Raw genomic sequence first — 15226 nt, 5'->3', positions numbered from 1 at the left:
CTCTCTCTCTCTCTCTCTCTCTCTCAAATAAATAAATAAATAAAATCAAAAACCAAACAAAACAAAACAAAAACTGGTGGAGAGAGAAGACTGTCCTGAAAAACAAAATTACTGTTACTATTTCTAAAGAGGCAAATGCAAGGTAACAGCATTTTCATATCTTTAGGGCATAGAAAGAAGAAACTAAAAGACCAAGAAAGGTTTCTACTACAGCAGGCAAATTTAGATTCTAGTCATAGTATATTTATACAGGCAACAGAAAAAAAAAGTATTTAAACAGCTGTCTAATCTCCCTACTTCCAAAAAAACAGAGAATATTAGGTGTTCAAGACAATGTTTTTTTGTTTTTTTTTTTTAATGAGAGGGAGCTGGCCTTCTAAATCTAAAATTTTTCTCTAAAGCTCAAGCAAAGCATGTAGTATCTGCCTAGCAATGGTCTGCTCTAACGGTCAATGAGCAATGTCAAAAGACGGAAATGTAGAAAATGAAGTGGAACTTTAAATCAATGAAAAATGTCAAATTAACTACTGGATCTGTACATAAAGTTATGAAAGCACGGGAGACACTATTTTTATAATAGCAGGGTGAGGAAAGGCTTTCGTAGCAACATTAGAAACTGAAGGTATATAGTGACATAGATTTGACCTGCTAAGAATTTCAAACTTCTGTACAAAGATAACAATCAAGCACTAAGACTAAAAGAAAATCTAGGATCAAACAATGGTGAACTATATAACACAAGTTTCTGTTACAAAAAAGATAATGTAAACAAAACAAAAAAATGGTTATGAAGAGTGACATCATGGAAGAAATACAAATGGTTAGTAAACATTTAAAAGAAACCAAACTTTACTAGTTAAAATGCAAACTCATTCATGGTATCAATTTTTACTTACTAGGTTGACAATGATGAAATACATTATATTTTATATACACACACACAATTCTATATTTGAAGAGTTAACGTAAACTAAAAGTTTTATTTTTTTTTTAAGATTTTATTATTTATTTAACAGAGACAGCCAGCGAGAGAGGGAACACAAGCAGGGGGAGTGGGAGAGGAAGAAGCAGGCTCCCAGCAGAGGCGCCTGATGTGGGACTCGATCCCAGAACGCTGGGATCGCGCCCTGAGCTGAAGGCAGACGCTTAATGGCTGAGCCACCCAGGCGCCCCTCTTTATAATTTCTAATACTGCATCAGAACACACAAAGATTTCCATTTCAGTATGTAAGGAAGAGCAAATGCTCAAGGAGATTCTGCTCCCAAACAATCCCATACTTATTTAATCAAATAAGCTTTTATTGAAGTTTATAAAGTTATAGAATAATCAGTTTTTACCATAAGTAATATTGACCCTGTCACTTCTTTGTTCAACATACTTCAGCAGTTGTCTGTCATTTGTAATTCAAAGTTTTAACACCAAAACATAGTTTGCATATACCGGAAGTTGTTAAATATCATTATCTCAGAGGCTAAATTTAAGATGGATTTTAAAATTTTAAAGTAATAAAACTTTTTAAATTTATTGATCTATTTACTGGGGCGGGGGGGAGTGGGAGAGAGAGAATCTTAAACTGACTCCACACCCAGCAGGGCTCAATCTCACAACCCTGAGATCGTGACTTGAACCGAAATCAAAAGTTGGACACATAACCAACTGAGCCACCCAGGCGCCCCTGAAAGTAATAGATTTTTAAGCAAAGGAAACAGTCAACAAAACTAAAAGACAACCTACTGAATGAGAAAAGATACTTGCAAATGACATATTCGATAAAGGGTTAGTATTCAAACATATAAAGAACTGATATAACAACATGCAAAAACCAAATAATTCAATTTAAAAATGGACAGAAGACATAACAGACATTTCTCCAAAGAATAAATACAGATGGCCAACAGACTTATGAAAAGACTCTCAACATCACTCATCATTAGGGAAACACAAATCAAAACCACAATGAGATATCACCTCACACCTGTCAAAATGACTAAAATAAAAAAATACAAGAAACAAGTGTTGGCAAGGATATGGAGAAAAAGGAACCCATATGCACTGTTGGTGGGAATGCAAACTGGTGCAGCCAGTATGGCAAACAGTATGGAGATTCCTCAAAATATTAAAAATAGAAATGCCATATGATGCAGAAATTCCACTACTGGGTCTTTATCCAAAGAATATGAAAACACAAATTTCAAAAAGATATATGCACCCCTGTGTTTACTGCATTATTTATAACATCCAAATTATAGAAGCAGCCCAAGCATCTGTTGATAGATGAATGGATGAAGGGGTGGTGCACACACACTGGAATATTATCCAGCCATGAGGAAGAAGGAATGCCATTTGCAACAACATGGAATGAGCTACTGAGTATTATGTTAAGTGAACTTATCAGAAAGACAAGTACCATATGATTTCATTCATATGTGGAATTTAAGAAACAAAACAAGTGAACAAAAACAAAACAAAACAAAACAAAACCAGGCAACCCAAAAAACAGACTCTTAACTATATAGAACAAACTGATGGTCACCAGAGGGGAGGTGGGCGGGGGATTGGTGAAATACATGTAGAGGGTTAACAGTACACTTTATCTAGATGAGCACTGAGTAATATACAGAATTTCTGAATCACGGTATGGTATACCTGAAACTAATGTAACATACTGTATGTTAACTATACTGGAATTCATTTTTGAGTGTATCAAATAATCATGTGGGAGACAAAGTAAAGCTGTATTTTCAACAGAAAATGATGGTGGCCAACCACAAAACCCATTGTTTAAGATCACTTAAACCCACATACACACATCTATATGTGCATATATTTATTTCACTCCCCACACACATATATAAAAATATATGTATATTTATTTCATCACATAAAACAAAACAAAAATGCAGCCCAAAGACATTTAAAGCAGAATCTTGGAACAAAGGAAACAAAAAGGGAAAGATTATATACATGTATAAACCCAGGCAAGATCGTTTGAAAGCTTTTAGATACTTGGTTTACTCCTTTTCTGAAACTCTGGTCACCTCAGACCACAATAGGCAACAAAATATTCACTTGTATAAATTGTGTATATTCATTGCCACACCTGTTCTACTGACCTATAAACAATCCTACAGAGGAGAACCCAAGAACTAACTCCTGGCATGAACAGATCAGGAATTAGGGCCATCCAGGGAGCCTACTGCTTGAATCTTCTTCCCTACTCCTGCCACTACCCCAGATGGTCAACTGTGCTGTGCTGTGTGTGTGTGCGTGTGTGTGTGTGTGTGTGTGGTGTGTGACAGAGGGAGAGGGAGAGAGACAGGCGGGAGTTAGTAGTATAGGGAGTTAACAGAGCCTACTGGATCCAAGAAACTACATCCTTTCCATCAAAAAAGTACATCCTTTCCACCAAAATCAACAGGATAACTAGTCCCTGACAAGACCCACAGTGACAGCACAGAAGAGTAAGAAACATCTACCAAATTGTGGGGGAGTGTTAATGACTACCTGGCAAAGAAAACAGTGTTAAGAGCAAGGACAAAACAGTGTCAGATTCGCTCAGAAAGTTGTGCTGCCCAGTTAGAATTTGCTGTTTGTGTGTGACCATTAAAAAAAGAAGCAATAAGCCCCTCTTTCAAGAAAAGGAGGCAAGTGCAGCACAATAAAAATAGGATAGAATTCAACCACTATGAACAAATGTAAGCCTGCATGTAGAGTGAAAAAATTTATAAAACTCACAATATTTAAGTTAATGCTTAATATCAAATACACACTGTGCAAGATGAAAAATAAATCCGGAACAATGCAACCCACTAGTTAATTGCTTACTGGATTCCTTAGTTTAAAATGATTGATCTTCCTCTATCCCTTCCTCTTCATTTCCGCATAAAACAGTCATATAAGAATTATTCTAGGGGCGCCTGGGTGGCGTAGTCGTCAAGCGCCTACCTTTGGCTCAGGGCGTGATCCCAAGGTCCTGGGATCGAGCCCTACATCAGGCTCCTCTGCTAGGAGCCTGCTTCTTCCTCTCCCACTCCCCCTGCTTGTGTTCCCTCTCTCGCTGGCTGTCTCTGTCAAATAAATAAATAAAATCTTAAAAAAAAAAAGAATTATTCTAGTGCTATTCAAAATAATCTGCTATAAAGTCCTAAAAAGTATGACGACTATGGAGACCTAATCTTCTCTCTCTTTTTTTAATTTAAACTCTATCAAAAGTTCAAATTTTCGATGGACAATCTTATCAATTCTAATACTCAGAGTTCTGCATTCCTCAGAAAAGAGCTAATAATGAATACCACAGCAAAACTATTCCAAGATACAAATTTAAGTTCAAAACATTCAATATTCTAAAGCAGTCTTATGTAAGCTCTATATTCATTCACTCAACAAAATTTATTCAGTGTTGACTATGTGCTGGGCAATGCTTTGGGCACAAGCAATGAACATACAAATATTTTAAAGAAGATAACTTGGAAAGTTTGCAAAAAAAAGTTTAATTAATATTCTGATTTTTCTAACATATAATCATTTATGACACCTAGCCTTTCTTTTTCACAGATCTAGAAAATCAATTCTTGGTTTTGTTATCAAGATTATACTTTGACTTATCACTAGTAGATATCAAAATTTTCAATAAGTTGCTTAGCAACTGTGCTTTATTTCATTCTTTATCTCCGGATTGTTTTTTTATTTGTGAAAAGTGCCAGATATGTATCACTACGTACTGAAATGTTCTATTTATTCTGAAAGAAATATTGCAAAAGGGAAAATAAGAAAGCAATTTTGCTTCTACTGCTTTAGGGAAAATGCTAAATACTCTTTAAATACTCTTTAATCTGCCTAAGAACCCTTGAAGACTTGATAACATCAACAGAAAGTTGCTACCAAAATTTTTGAACTATAGATTTCATATTTGTCTTCATAAAAAAAAAGAAGTATATACTAAATTCTATCGGTGTAATCATTATTACATAAGAGAAGTTTTGAAAGGCGGGAAGGAAGAATCCTCCAAAATCCCACCACTTATTCCAGTTATCTTGCTCTCTTTTGGATCATCTACTCTAGGGAGAGCCACCTGCCACATCCTAAGGATACTTTTACACTTTGCTACTTAATGGGCAAGAAAGTAAAAGATTCAGAATTATTTAACAGATACAGATACATGAACCTATGTCAACTATCAATGCCAGATATTGGGAACCAATAAACTGCTATTTATTTCAACAAATGTGCAAGGTACTATGTAAGGGCAAGATACAAAAGAATGAAGTGAAACAATACTGTTGGGAAGCATGTAAGTGGAGGGGAACAGCAAGAAAAAAGTTTTTTTTTAAGGTTATTTATTTATTGGGGGGGGGGAATGGGCAAGTGGGAGCAGGGGGAGTAACAGAGGGAGATGAGAGAGAGAAAATCCCAAGCCGACAAAGCAGAGCCTGATGTGGGGCTGCAACCCATGTCCCAGGAGATCATGACATAACAAAACCAACAGTCAGAACTTTAATTGACTGAGCCACCCAAGTGCTCCCCAAAGCAAGAAAATTACCAGGAAAGTCAGAATGGGAAGTCCTTAGAGCTTCTTGGAATCTAAGAGTGATCTATTGCTGACCTGGGTAGTTGCTTCAAATAAATGCTTATATATTTTCTATATAATTATAGGTAAACTGTACATTTATATTTTATGAACTTTTCTGTTGATTATGTCTGTTGACATAATGAAAAATGTTAATACTTAATAGCATTATTTTGTGAATAAAGATCCACAAAGGACCTATCTCTTAGGAAAAAATAGGACTAAGTCAGATAGATTAGATGCACTATATATTAAAATATTAGATATACTGGCGGTCTTTTTGAAGATTTTATTTATTTATTTGAGAGCGAGAGAGAGTGAGAGAGCTGAGAAGAGAGCCTGACCAATGGGGGGCGGGGGAGGGGGCAATCCCAGGACCCCAGGATCACGACAGTAGCCAAAGGCAGACCCTCAACCAACTGCAACACCCAGGCGCCCCCAAAATTAGATACATTGGACAAGGCTGAGATAGATGTATTTTATGATGCTAATGTAGTGTCTTTCACATATTGATATTTGTACTGAAGAAGAGATATGGAATATTGTGTTAGGCATTTCCAAGATGTCCCCAGTGACTGCCACCACCCGGTACTTACACCCTTGCATAGAACTTCCTACAATGGGATGCCTGGGTGGCTCAGTCGGTTAAGTGTCTGCCTTCCGCTAAAGTTATGATCCCAGGGTCCTGGGATGAAGGCCTGCATCAGGCTCCCTGCTCAGTGGGGAGTCTGCTTCTCCCTCTGCCTGCCACTCTGCCTGCTTGTGCACTCTCTCTCACAAACAAATAAATAAAAATCTTTAAAAAAAAAAAAAAAAAGGAACTTCCTACACTGAATAGGGCTCACTTGTGTAGCAATTTCCAAGGCCAGTGTCTTAAAAGACATTGTGGTGTCTTATCCTTTGATTGACTCACTATGGGGAAAACTATGCTGCCAAGACACAGGGAAACACGTAAGAAGTCCTATGGTAAGAAAGTGAGGCCTCCAGCAAACAGCCATCAAGGAAAAGCCTCCCGCAAATGACCCGTCCAGCTCCACTCCATGCTCCCCAGTCAAGGAGTCTGACTGAGGTTCTATCCCTCTGCGCACCCCCCTCCCCCGCTCCCATGCTCTCTCTATCTTAAATAAATAAATCTTAAAGAAAAAGAAAAAGTCGAATACTCTAGTGACTGAGCCAGCCAGGTGCCCCAGCTCTCAGATTCCTGATCCACAAAAACTCTATGAGATAATGTTTATTGTTCAAAGCTACTAAATGTGAGTACTTGTTAAGCAACAACAGATAATTAATAGATTGTCAATTAATTCCTTAGAATGCTCTTTATAAATCATAATCAGATCGAGAACACCTCCCTAACTAAAATGCTTCAAGGCTTCATGCTGCTCATGGACTAAAACCTAAACTCCCTGCTATGGTGTATAAATCCATTCATGCTCTGGCTTCTGCCTTACCTTTTTACCCTCACCTGGCTCCATTCTCCACCTTCTCAAAATCACTGGACTCCTCTGCGATTATTCAAGAATATACTCGCTCAGGAATGTTCTCCCCTGCATTCTTGAGAGTATTCTTTGCATACTTGGCTCTTTTTTGTCACTCAGCTTAAATGTTCCCTCCCCAGAGAGGCCTTCCCTGATGACCCGATCATGAGAATGCCCTGGAAAGTTCCCACTCAACAGAGGAACAAGATAAGGAGGCCATATTTACAGCCATATAATACTGGAGTTAGTTTGTTTGACCAACTACATTAAATGAAAGAAGAAATTAATAATGTAAAATTTGGAAAGGAGAATACAAACTTGCTACTATAGATTACATGACTGTACTTCTGACACACAAGAAAAATAAACTGATAAACAAGAAACATGGAAACTCCAGGAACAAAACGCCAAGACACCTCTGAAGGAGGGGCACCGGGCTGGCTCAGTTGGCAGAGCCAACTGAGGGGTTTGGGGTTCCCTACACGTTGAGTGTAAAGATTCCTTAAAAAAAAAAAAAATCAAAACACCTCTGAAGGACAAAAGAAGGCATCAGCCAATGGAAAGGTATACTATTTAAGATAGAAAGCCTAAACATAGAAGAGAAGTAAATTCGACAAATTTTCTGTGCAATATGGTTCCAATAATAATAATACCAACAGGACTTTATTCTTGCAATTAGATGATTTTGAACTTACGGGAAAATAAACAAGAAAAGTCAAGAAATTTCTGAAGAATTAAAAGGAGAATTAGCTCTATCAGATATGAAAACATGAAACCTAAATAATTAAGAGTAATTTGATGCTTATATAGGAGACACATAACACCTGGATAACAGAACTGAAAATCTACTAACATAAACAAATACAAATCAGTGGAGAAAAAGATGGACAATTAAGTAAGTGGTGTTGGATGGCTGGGTAGTAATCTGAAAAAATGTAAGTTGTTACCAGTATTCTACACACAAAAAATGAATAAAATAGTTAAATGCAGAAAAATGAAATCATTAAAATACAACAAAAAGAAAATGGAAGATTTATAAGGNATAATTAAGAGTAATTTGATGCTTATATAGGAGACACATAACACCTGGATAACAGAACTGAAAATCTACTAACATAAACAAATACAAATCAGTGGAGAAAAAGATGGACAATTAAGTAAGTGGTGTTGGATGGCTGGGTAGTAATCTGAAAAAATGTAAGTTGTTACCAGTATTCTACACACAAAAAATGAATAAAATAGTTAAATGCAGAAAAATGAAATCATTAAAATACAACAAAAAGAAAATGGAAGATTTATAAGCTAGAAGTGGTAGATTTTTCTAATTAAGACTATACACTAAAATCATAGAAGAACATGAAAAGTATTTTTCATCTTTAAATTTTTTTCCAAGTTTAAATTTTTTTTATTTTTTATTTATTTATTTTTTTAAAGATTTTATTTATTTTTTTGACAGAGATAGAGACAGCCAGCGAGAGAGGGAACACAAGCAGGGAGAGTGGGAGAGGAAGAAGCAGGCTCATAGCAGAGGAGCCTGATGTGGGGCTTGATCCCGTAACGCCGGGATCACGCCCTGAGCCGAAGGCAGATGCTCAACCGCTGTGCCACCCAGGCGCCCCAACAAATGTCAATTTTCTAAAGGGGCTCCTATAAAAGCAATAGAAGACTAATAATCCAATAGAAAAATGGGCAATCTGTACATTATTTCCTACTTTAAACTGCTTTGAATAAACTATATTACTTTTTCAAAAGAGTGAATAAAACAAAAATAAACATCACTGTGGCTATTGTTTAGATATGTCTTCACCCAAACTATTACACATAGAAGCTGACTGACATGAGTGTTTTGTGGGGACTGAGAAAAGGATGTACTTTCATAGCTGAGCTGACACTGTGAAAATCAGTGCATGATAGGACAAGAGACTGATCCATGAAATGAGGAAACAACCGTTCAGAACTAGTTGGGGAGCATTTTAAGGAAATTTTATTTAGTTCTTGAGAGGCAAGGTGACACGATAGGACATGTCAGTGCATGATAGGACAAGAGACTGATCCATGAAATGAGGAAACAACAGTTCAGAACTAGTTGGGGAGCATTTTAAGGAAATTTTATTTAGTTCTTGAGAGGCAAGGTGACCCCAGCAAATCTATGTACTCCTGGAGGATAAAGTAAACTGTAGTCAGCAAGCCTAGTCTCAAACTGGCTCATAGAACTCTGGGCCAGTTTCTTGCCATCTACAAAATGAAATGACCGGATCTTAATTCATGTTTGCACCCCCAATATCTAGCCTAGGGCCTGGCAATCAATAGAAAGTTCTCAACAAGCACAAGTTTCTTTACTTATTTTTCTCATTCTGAATTTTTTTTTTTTTGCTAAAATTCACCCACATTGTAACTAATTGAAGGCAGTTTATCTTAGTTGGTAATTGATTCTATTTCATATAACAGAAAACCCACAAATCACAGGTTATAAATAAGTAAAAAAAATTTTTTTTTCTCTCCCATGTTAAAGAAATTCAGATTTAAGAAGAGTGGGGTTGGTATGGCAGCTCTATTGGTATCACCAAGAATTCGGGCACCTATATTTCTTCCCACTATCTTAGCACATATCCTCCACTACGAAGTCAATTTAGGCTTCCAGATGGCTGTTGGAAGTCCAGCCGTTAAATCCGTGTTCTATAAATGCTGAGTGAAAGGGATGCAAACACAAAAGAGCATATACTATGTGATTCCAGTTATATAAAGTTCATTAAACGGAAACAAATGTTATGGAGATAAAAGTCAAAGAAGCAGTTATCATTATGTGGAATCACTGGCTGGGAGGGGCCATAAGGGAGCCTTCTGGGTGGCTAAAATGATTATATCATTATCTGGATAGTGTTATACAAATCAAAAATAACCTTGGTAGGTCCATTTTCAATTTGTGCACTTTACTGGATGTAAGATAAATGAACAAGGTAAATTCCAGATCTCTGAGTTTATGTGCATTTTGACAAGACTAGACTCAACCTATCTCCAGACTGAAGAAATGAAGCATTCTAAAGTATTTAGTGCTCAGTGTGCCGCTTTTGTGCTTGTAACTGCTGTCCCCTCCCAAAGTCTGAAAAGTAACGAAGACAAGTAATCTACTACTAGAGTAGCTAGGAGTGTGGCAATTATCTTACTTCAGGAATACCTGAGTTTAAATCCTACCTCTGTTTTGCATTTAATGTTTTTCTCCAGAAGAGGTATGAAAATAATGATCTTTACCTTATTCAAAATCATAATGGAGCCCTTGCGTGAGGATTTATGGGGCAACGTATGTCAAGTTTTTAACATAGTGCCTGATACGTCATAGAAGGTAGTTGCTATTATTTTATTACCATTGTTCCCATCATCATCATTAAAAAAAACCTTTTTTACATCATCATCGTTATTAACAAATGATGGAACAGAGATCTCAAATGATTCTATGATCAAAAATTCCAAATCAGGGGCGCCTGGGTGGCACAGCGGTTACGCGTCTGCCTTCGGCTCAGGGCATGATCCCGGCGTTGTGGGATCAAGCCCCACATCAGGCTCCTCCGCTGTGAACCTGCTTCTTCCTCTCCCACTCCCCATGCTTGTGTTCCCTCTCTCGCTGGCTGTCTCTATCTCTGTCAACTAAATAAATAAATAAAATCTTTAAAAAAAAAAAATTCCAAATCAACTGGTTAATACCTTTGTGGATATGACTGAATATACACATTTGGCTATGAACTCGTGTTTCACTTGAGAACTTCCTAAAGAAACTGAATACAGTCCTTCGTATGGTTCTGCATGTTTAGAAAACTCAAAGTGGTCATGGGAACAGTCTTGGGAGTACGTCATAAAACATTTAGTTTTGCTTTCAGAATCCTATGACCTGCATTAAGGTGGTCCGATGGATAATGACTTGGAAATAATCACAAAATAAAGAAACAGATAAAAGTTATAGAACAGAATGAACAGTTTAGTACCCTTTACATACGCTACCCAGTTATACGGGCATTAAAAGATCTTGCAAAGTACACAAGAAATTGGTAAAAGTGGTGACCTTGGGGAGATGAAGATCACTTGGTAATAACTGTGAATTTCTGTTCATTTAACATAAAAATCCCAGGCCAAGATAGATATAGCTTCCTTATTATTTCCCAGGGAATAATGAGAGTGGATACTTTTCTTGTCCACATTTTCATGGAAAATAAATTGATTGATTTTATCTGCAGAATAAATTCATTTTTGAAAAACATGTTAAGTATAAAATACTTACCCACTTAGCAATTGGACACCCATGAGAGCTTTTTCCTTCTTTTCCCGTATACACTACAATTTCTATCCTTACTGCATTTCCTTTTTGACCATACCTGAGTACAAAACACAGTGAAGGGAAAATAATTGCAATTAATTGCAATATACCCTCTTAACATCTTAAGGTACAGAAGATACAGATTTACAGAAGTACAGAAACCCAACACCCTGTTTGTTAAAATTTACATTTGTTAAATTTTTCTTTTGTGTGGCAGATATTTTTATTTGTTATCCCATTCTGTTAACTTATCCTTAAAGATCACTCGTTTAAAACATGGACTGGCATAAGGAATATGAAAGCAGTGTTGTTGGAGGTAATTTTAATATTTCTACCATTATACAATGATATAAAAATAAGTATTTCTGGATTTAACAAAGATAGCCTTGCTTTGTGAGTGTCTTGTGGAGGGCCCAAAGGCTCACGTGATGAGTGACTCAGCAGGGACACCAGGACACTATTCTCTTCCTGGGCCCTAAGAAACATCCAACTTATACTCCTGAAGGCTTTCCATTTACTTCTCATTTGTTCCCAGAGACAGTCTCTCTGCATTGAGTCAGGTGCACAATAATGAATGATTTTAACAGGGAAGGGTATTTCCTCACCTATTCTCCATGATTTCCCTGACAGCAGCAACACTTGGTCCTGCCCCAAGGTGTGTATAATATGGGCCTTTGTCTTTTTGTATAACTCGATCTGTGGAAGGAATAAGATTATTAGACCCAAAGCTTTACAGAATTGCATAGGGGCAAGGAGGAGCTATTTTTATTAATTTTTTTTCAATTCAGAACAATTTATCTTGACAAGGTTTTGGTGAACTTTAATAATTAAAATCTAGGACAATAGGCCCTAGAATTTAACTTGTTCCTTTCTTTCAGCCCCTAACTACTCCATTCTTCCTCTAAGCATCAGAGGAGGGAAAAAAAATTTTAAGACGTGGGTCATATTAATTCTTCTATCTCCTGCTTTAAAAGAAATCTATTAATAATTGAGGTGCAAAATTAAAAGTTATCTAAGAGCAATACATCTTTGAAAGCTTGGCCTCAGAATCCTATTAAAATTGAGCCCAGCAACTGCACTACTAAGAGTTTATTCTACTATACACTCACATAATTATATATTTGTAATGCAAATGTATACAGGAATGTTACTTGTCACAGTTATTTGTAATATCAAAAAAGAAAGAGAAACACACTTAGCATCTGTCACTAAATGATAGGCTGAATAAATTAAGGGATGTTTATATAGTGGAAAACAATAAAACTATTAAATGAATATTTACAAACACTTGGCACCTGGGTGGCTCAAGTTGGTTAAATGTCTGCCTTCAGCTCAGGTCATGATCTCATGACCTCATGAAATAGAGCCTGGGTCAGACTGCCTGCTCAGTGGGGAGCCTGTTTCCTCCCTCTCCCTTTGACCCCACCCCCTGCTCATGCTCTCTCTTAAATAAATTAAAAAAAAAAAAAAATCCCAGTATTTACAAACATGGAAAAACCTGAGATTTCATTAAATTTTAAAAAAAGCAAATTGCAAAAATAGTATATTTTATAAGACCTAAATTTTATAAAACTGCAAGCAAAATTAAAAGCAGTAATACCATTAATTCATATAAAAAACTCTAACAGAGGTTTTATCTCTAGAGAATGGTCCTGCAAGAAGACATTTTCATTATGTATTATTTGAAATTTTATTTTTTAGTATTATTATTATTTAAAGATTTTAATTTTAAGCAATCTCTACACCCAATGTGGAGCTCAAAATTACAACCCCGAGATCAACAGTTGCATGCTCTAGTGACTGAGCCAGCCAGGAGCCCTGTACTATCTGAAATTTTATGTCTGTGAATTTGTTATTTCTCAAAAACAGTATTTTTTAACTTGACCTCTTAGAATCATGTCTAACTAGAATTGCCGAGTAATGCATTTTTAGCCATGGTGCACCTATACCAAAAGGTCATTATTTAACCATTTTGATTGGATATCAGATAAAATATAGGATTACTTCTGTGGCTTCCTAAGATACAATGAGCAGATTTTAACTTACTACTGATGATCTAAAGCAGTGGTTCTTAGCCAGGGGCGATTTTTCCTGAGTGGACATTTGCTGGACATTTTTGGTTGTTACAACTGTGCAGAGGTGTGTGTATGTGTGTGTTACTGGAATCTGGTGGGTAGATGCCATGGATGCCACTTAACAGGCTAGGATGCAGAGGACAGTCCCCCAACGTCAAAGAATTATCCTATCTAAAATGCCAATAGTGCTCAAACTGAGAAACCATGATCCGGAGGGGAGGTTAATCAACCTTAGTTTGCTATAACACAATACTTCCATGGAAATCTCTTTTTAATATTAAAGATTGCATTTATTTATTTAATTTTAGAGAGATAGTGAGTGTGTGCAGGGGGAGGGGCAGAGGGAGAAAATATCAAGCGGACTTCAGGTCAAGACCTGAGCCAGACCCTTAATTGACTGAGCCACCTAGAGGCCCCTCCATGGAAATCTTTTACTCTTAGATATGATCGTTCCACTTGGGATGATTTCTGCGTGGGTCTGCATTTTGGGTTTGTTGTTGTTGTTGTTTTAAAGTAGGCTCCCTTTCCAGCGTGGAGCCCAACATGGGGCTTGAACTCATGACTCCAATTCAAGACCTAAGCTGAAATAGTCGGATGCTTAACTGACTGAGCCACCCAGGCACCCCTAGTTTTCTGTTTTTCCCATTTCTACACAATGAACACAATAACCTCACATGTAATGACTATAGGAAAACATAATGATTATAGGAAAACATGTGACAACGTATAAAATAATCACAGGTCCACTGCAGATGCTCAATTAAGTGCCTAGAAGTCTCAACTCCTACACGGTGACTAGTTACTATGTAATGTATAAGGAAAGAGTCCTGAAATTAGACAATCATTCTACTGACATTATGCACACAGTAAGATTACACTAGCTCAGGTATATACGTTTTAATGGTATTTTAAATTTGAGATCTTTTTTCCATGTGTAATGATATTCAGAAAAACACTGTCCCTTTCTTAATTCAGATTTTCAAAACAAGAGGAAGGAGGCTACAAACATAGGCTCTGAAGTTGAGACTGCTGTCTTTGAATTCCAGTTTAATCATTTACTAGCTGTGACCTTCCCTGTGACTTAGTTTCCTAACTTGTAAAATGGAGATAACACATCTTCACTTTATAGGCATGTTCTGAATATAACAAGTCAAGGTAATGGCACAGTAGCAGACTCCCAGTAAAATATCTGGAATAGAGATCATCATTACTATACTCTTCTGTCCCTGCTCCAAGAACCTCTCATTCAACCAGTTCAACCCCATTCAACACTGTCACCCTTTTTAGATTATGAGATCCTTCTAAAAAGAGCCTATCCCTGGGGCCTGGCACATGGTAGGCTGTGAAAACTGCATTGAAAGAGGAGTAGAGAAATGGAAGGATTGATCTGAGAGTATCAAATGTACTTTGGATAATCAAGAGCAAAAGTCATTGCTACACTTCACTATTTTTTCTACTGTGGTTAAAAAAAAAAATCTAAATGATATAGTTTATCCCTCCAAGCAATCATTTACCCATTCTGGAATGTACTAATGAACCACCTACTTCAGGCAAAAAACATTCCTTTGTTCAGGGCCAATCCTAAATCTTTGTGATTTGGAGTTATATTTTAAGATTTTTTTTAATAAGACTGTTTTAATAATTAAACCTATTTGGGTTCAAAATAGGTTATTTCACAAATTCTCTCCTCATAAGTTGTAATAATGAGGGCATCAAGCAGCCTTACAAACTTGAATGACACAATCTATTTAATCTCCCTATTACAGCTACATTAGAGTAAACTAATTCTTTTATTTGAGCACT

The 15226-nt window shown here is 36.6% G+C and overlaps 1 protein-coding gene across 7 annotated transcripts in view; it reads right to left on the bottom strand.

Annotated features, from left to right (window-relative positions):
* The window catches only part of TET1 (tet methylcytosine dioxygenase 1), a 131810-nt gene that overhangs the window by 39969 nt on the left and 76615 nt on the right, over positions 1 to 15226 (bottom strand). For all 7 annotated transcript variants that reach the window (XM_034662603.1, XM_034662602.1, XM_034662601.1 and 4 more), the window contains 2 exons: positions 11954 to 12044; positions 11313 to 11406 (listed from right to left, as the gene is read on the bottom strand). In XM_034662603.1, the coding sequence (XP_034518494.1) occupies positions 11313 to 11406; positions 11954 to 12044 (185 nt within the window). The remainder of the gene's footprint in view (positions 1 to 11312; positions 11407 to 11953; positions 12045 to 15226) is intronic.

This window comes from Ailuropoda melanoleuca, chromosome 6 (assembly GCF_002007445.2).
Source record: "Ailuropoda melanoleuca isolate Jingjing chromosome 6, ASM200744v2, whole genome shotgun sequence".
In the NCBI taxonomy this organism is placed as follows: Eukaryota; Metazoa; Chordata; class Mammalia; order Carnivora; family Ursidae; genus Ailuropoda; species Ailuropoda melanoleuca.
This window is presented reverse-complemented; position numbering and strand designations above follow the sequence as displayed.